Source organism: Alligator sinensis, unplaced genomic scaffold, assembly GCF_000455745.1.
Source record: "Alligator sinensis unplaced genomic scaffold, ASM45574v1 scaffold404_1, whole genome shotgun sequence".
Classification (NCBI taxonomy): domain Eukaryota; kingdom Metazoa; phylum Chordata; order Crocodylia; family Alligatoridae; genus Alligator; species Alligator sinensis.
This window is the reverse complement of record NW_005841839.1, coordinates 3625430-3631021: the sequence shown is the minus strand read 5'-3', so window position 1 is coordinate 3631021 and position 5592 is coordinate 3625430. Positions and strand designations below refer to the sequence as shown.

Here is a 5592-nt window from a genome sequence, read left to right as displayed (position 1 = left end):
CAGCCACTCAGCTGCCTGCTGGGAGCAGCCCAGGCTTCGTGCCTGGCAGCAGCTGAACCCACCCTGTCTCCCACCCGCTGCGAGCCCAGCATCTGGTTCTGTGGGTTTGTCTGCCTCAGGTTCTATGTGCACACACACGTCTAGTTGCAGATGTTTGTGTGCATGTGTCTGTTCTGGGTGTGTTTTGGTTCTCTGTGTTTGTGCACATGTTTCTCTGTGTGCATGTGCATGTGTCTGGTTCTTGCTCTGTTCTCCTTTCTCTCCTCTTTCTCTTATTTGTCTCTTTTTTTCTCTCTCTCTCATTTCAACATGTTCAACAAAAAAGGAATACAGAACAACAAAGGCAACATTTATTATTATTAAATATACTACAGCAAAGCTGCGCTATCCAGCTTCTTACAAGCTGGCATGCTCTACTACCCAGCATGCCAGCTAGTAAGATAAAGTGAAACTGGAAGTGCCCACTGTGGCACTTCCGGTTTCTCTGAGCCCCCATGGCCGGGGGCAAAGCGGTCTGTGCTGCCGAGCCTCCAGAGCCCGGGTGCATAACAGACTGCGCAGGGCTGTGTGGGGCCTGCCTCTCTGTCCCGTGGGGCCTGCGGGACGGGCGGCTATGCGGCGGGAGGGACGGTGATGCCACGGGAGGGGTGGAGGGATGCCCCAGATGTGGCAGGAGAAATAGTGGCTGGGGCCACTCAGTTAACCAGCATATTTCCCCAGGAATGGGGGATGCCAGGTAACAGAGCTTTTACTGTAATATGCAGTGCATCCTGCCATGTACAGGGAGTGGAAGATCTGAGTGTCAACTTCCAAAACAGCACAGCAAACTGCTCAACTTCAAACAGTCTTTATTGTGCCATTGTAGTTCCCTCTGTCCTCTCTCAGACTCTACTCTGTCATCCCTGGAGCTAGTCTTTTTCCTCCTACGTCTACTCTCTTTTCTTTCCAGCTCTGTCAGGCTAGGAACAGACATTGTATTTGATTTGTGCCTATGTACATCTTGAAACAGAAATATTGTGGTATTGGCATGTACACACATTGCTCTTCTATTCGGGATTTAGTGAGCAGCTGAATGCACTGCCACTGATTCAATAATGCAGTCCTGAGATAACCATTCAGGCACACTTTGCAATGTCCTAGCATAAACTGTTAGTACTTCTTATCCCATAAACCATTTTAGGATTAACCCTGGGACAACAGATGTAGATGTTTGTATGAATGCATTTTGTTCCGGGATAAAATGGTTTATCCCGGGACAAATGCAACTTTTGTTTATAGCCTCAGAGCCTTAATCTCTCTTAAACACAGCCACACTCGCAACAAGACTGTAGTATTAACCCATGAACTAACACACACCCAATCAAATGGAACATAATGTTATGGAGAACCAGTCAGGGAGCAGTCTCTGTGGCTTATTGCTTGGCCCAGACAATCATCTTCCTCTGAGATGAAAAGAACATCTAAACGTCCTACTTACGAAACTACTTACAGCAAAGTATGATTGCCCTGAGTGCCCAAAAATATTTTCCACCAGAATGCAGAATGGAAATCAGTCCACTTAACTTCTCTGGTCACAGAAAAAATGATGCTACTCATCCATTTTAGCAGTCATCCGTTTGCTCCAGGGTTAGGTAGTATAAGGATTGGTATAAGTTGGGTTGAAAAACCCTGGGGGACTTCTAGAACGAGCCTGACACTTTCCTAGTATCTTCTGGTGGCCTCTCCCTGAGTTTGATGGTGCTGCGTGGAGAGGCCATAATGAAGTCATGAGAAAATATTGTCTGTCCTTTTCTACAGCATAGAGCTACAGACCCGGGAGCTGAACAGCCAGATCCGATCTGGGGTCTATGCCCACCTGGCCGCTTTCCTGCCTTGCAGCAAGGACACTCTGGTCAAGCGTGCCCGCAAACTTTATCTCTATGAGCAGGTGGGTTATCTTGGAAGTGCCCCAGATCTACTAATTTATACTTAATTTCAGATCTTCAGAGCACAGTCATTGTTATTATATGAGGCACTGCCATTCTGTGCTGGACATCTAATGGCCACCATGTGGTTACAGCATTGCCGAGGTCTCTAAACTGCTAGTATAGGATTTTTTGAGTGTAACGGGTTTTGGGATATCTCACTTTGTCTTGTGATGCTCTCTGCAGGGTGGACGCTTGAAAGAGCCTCTCCAGAAGCTGAAGGAAGCCATTGGCAGGGCAATGCCAGAGCAGATGTCTAAATACCAGGATGAATGCCAAGCCCATACGCAAGCCAAGTTTGCTAAGTAAGCTTGTAATCTTTTTATTAGTTATCTCTTTGGGGAGCTGGGTTTCAATGATATTCTGCATTTTATTCAGGATTATGTGCACCGTGAGTTTGTATGTAATGGAGAGTAGTGAGATGAGTCAGTAGCTCTTTGCATCCTCTGGTGGTTTATTTGGTTTCAGGATAGCAATGGGCATCTTTACATGTGTTCTTCTGGGGTGGAGGGGTGTTTTAATTAGAGCGGCTCTGAGAGTTGCTCCAATTAAGGGACCCAGAGTGTCGCATGTATTCAGCATCCTGCACTTCAGAATGGTGGTGGGGAGCACTTTGACTAAAGATCATTGAGTGAGCTTTAGTTAAAGTGCCCCTGTCGCCATTTTGAAACGTCGGGTTGCTCAAGACATGTTACGTGGAGGCTGCTGGAGTGTGTCAGTTAGCACGTGTTGGAGCAAATGTCTGGCATGTATATAGGTGCCCAATGATGTCAGCTTTCCTCCAGATTTTTGAAGTCTGTTACTTTGTAGACATTTATACATTAATTTTTTAAGCCATCTTTTCATCGTGGTTCTTTGCCTTCATGTGGCTTGCCAGTTTTGATCACTTTAATAGCTGTGTCGAACTTAGTGTCAGAGATGTGGGCAGTTAACTTAAGGTTGACCTTGGGTGATTAAGTTGTTCATGAGTCGGGTGTCTAGTCTTTTCTCTGTGTTGCTTACTTGGGTTAGTGTACCTGTTGTTGTTGCACAGTGTTTTCACGATGGAGTTTGTTGACACGGCAATGTTGTTTTTTTGGTGCCTTTGCCTGTAAGGTGGTCAATTATGCACCATACTTGTCTGCTCAAGTGAGTCATATGTTTGGGGAAAAAGCTGTCTACACTGACCAAGTTACATTACTTACATCTGACATAGAAAACAGATTTGAAATGAGGCAGAAAACAGGCATGGTATTTATCAACCTATGACATTGTATGGCACCAAGGCCTCAAATATAAACTGCGCTCTATGATACCTTGACCACAAGTTATGCACTTGCATCATGATCTCCAGCAGCTCATTCAAACTCATCACCAACAAAGAAGAAAAAAACCAAAGTATGAACTCTGAAGAATGAAGTCTCCCAAGGATCTTCTTGTATACAACATCTAAGCAATACATGTACACTGATGATGTTGCCATAGTAGCTCAAGGAATAACTATGACAGATTTGAAAAAGATACTAAGTACTGACATGGAACTCATTGCTTAAGCTCCACAAGTGGCACTTAAAGTTGATCATCAATAAATCAGTGTTATCACTCTTCCACCTGGACAGTTGTTGAGCCAAGAGTACACTGAATATCAGAGTAGGCAACCACATCCTTCCCCATGAGCATACCCCAACCTACCTAGGAGTTGTATTAGACTGTTCCCTCACATATAAATATCACATTCGGAAGATCAGCGGTAAAGTCTATGCATGTGTAACTGTTAAGATGTTTTGTCAGCATGGCATGGGGTGCCAACTTCAAAGTGCTCAGAACCACTGCACTTGCAATGATATATGCCTCAGCAGAATATTATGTTCCTCTATAGTCCAGAAGTTTTCATACTAAAAAGCTTGACACTACTTAATGGTGTGCTTATAACAGGCTGCACAACTGAAGCACACACACAGATGTACTCCCTGTACTCTCAGGCATTAGACCAAGTAACAGAAAAATACATTTTAACTGGAAATAGAGGCAAGAGATGACTAAAATCACCTGGTTGACCAGCTGTTAACTGAAGACCTGAACAGATGGAGGCTTAAAAGGCTTAAAAGTTTTGTAAACAGGTTATATGTGAAGTCCACGAGCTCGTAGAAGAGATTGGGGAACCTGAACCAAACCTATGGGCTGCAACACAGTGGGTCACCTGGTAGGAAAGGTCAGACTGTACACACCCAGGGTGCTGGCATGGCATAACGGCTTTCTAGGACTTCTTCCTGCTAGCCTTCTCATTGCTGCCAGATCTCCCTTCCATCTGTACTTCTGCCTGCCACAACTTAATGGAACAAGTAGACAAGGAAAGGACTCTTACAGGTGAGGAGACCTTTGGACATCAGGTCTGTGTCTGGGCTAGGACCCTCCTGGCCTCAGTTCAGTTTTACTCTAGCTGTGCTTACTAGCTTGGATCTCACTAGTCAGGTCCACAAACTTTAGACGCAGCAGGCATGTTTGCAGGCTTGAAGGCCTGCTGCCACATGTTCTGCCACTTCCTTGCAGTTCTGGTTGGCTGCTTCTCCCTGCCAGGCTCAGAGCAAACCTCCCAGTCTCTGTCTTCCCAATTGCATTTGAGGTTTGGGATATTTCATGAGCGCCTCCTTTCTGTGGCCTCTACCCCCCCAATAGCCACAGTTTAGACCACCAGGTCAAGGATCACCCACAATCCTGAACATCAGCTCGACTCAAAACCAAAATGATCTGCCTGGGGTTCACCTTACCACAACTGAAAGAATAAACAAGTACCAGAACTTATCTGATTCCCAACGTGATGCTGCTGGTCTTCTCTGCCCAGCTGCTGTCCAGGGCCACTTCTTCCCGGCTCTGAGATCAGTTCTTCTACCTCTCCACGGGAAGCTCCTTCCCCTGGGATGCCTGTGGCCAGTCTACCTGTCTGGTCTGAAGCTTGCATTTATAAAGGGTGATACAGGTCACACCTGACTCTTCCACTTCCACCCTTGGATCATCAGGGGCCGACTGCACCTGGACCCGGCAGCCTTCTTGTTTCCAAAATCCTCAGCCTGCTAGTGGGCTGCGGTAGCACCCGGAAAACGTGAGCAACAATGTCCAAATACTGTGGGAGAGGAGGAGGAGAGTGTAAGGAGAGAGAGGGTCAGAGCAAGAGGGGAAAGAGGGAAGTGAAATGGAAGAGAGAGGGGATGGAGGAAAGCCCAAGCACATTTGCTCCTCTAGTAACGGTGTTGGGGCCCTGTTGCACAGACCTATTCCTACAGCATTTTATACCAACACCAAACAAGTTCCTCATTGGGCATGACCTTAACAGAGAAGCATGGGTCAAGCTGAACAGACTGAGATCTGGATATGAATGCTTCAGAACAACACTTCACAAGAAGAACATCTTGGACAGCCCCTTGTGTGAATTCAACATCCAACAAACAGCACAGCACAGCTCTTAATTGAAAGCTGCAATCTTTACAAATGCCCAGACAGTGCAGATGGAATCCACACATTGAGTGATAATACTAAACAGTGTCTCATAGTTCTAGAAATTGATATCTGATGCCATACAAAAGAAGCAACAGCTATCTTTGACTCTTCTTGGCAGGTTCCTTTCTACCTTGAGATTGTTTGGGGGCTTCCT

General features: G+C 45.9%; 1 protein-coding gene across 5 annotated transcripts in view; it reads left to right on the top strand.

Annotated features, from left to right (window-relative positions):
• Nucleotides 1-5592, top strand: part of UBN1 (ubinuclein 1) — a 33768-nt gene that overhangs the window by 12066 nt on the left and 16110 nt on the right. For all 5 annotated transcript variants that reach the window (XM_014520097.2, XM_014520108.2, XM_014520100.2 and 2 more), the window contains 2 exons: nucleotides 1798-1927; nucleotides 2151-2269. In XM_014520097.2, the coding sequence (XP_014375583.1) occupies nucleotides 1798-1927; nucleotides 2151-2269 (249 nt within the window). The remainder of the gene's footprint in view (nucleotides 1-1797; nucleotides 1928-2150; nucleotides 2270-5592) is intronic.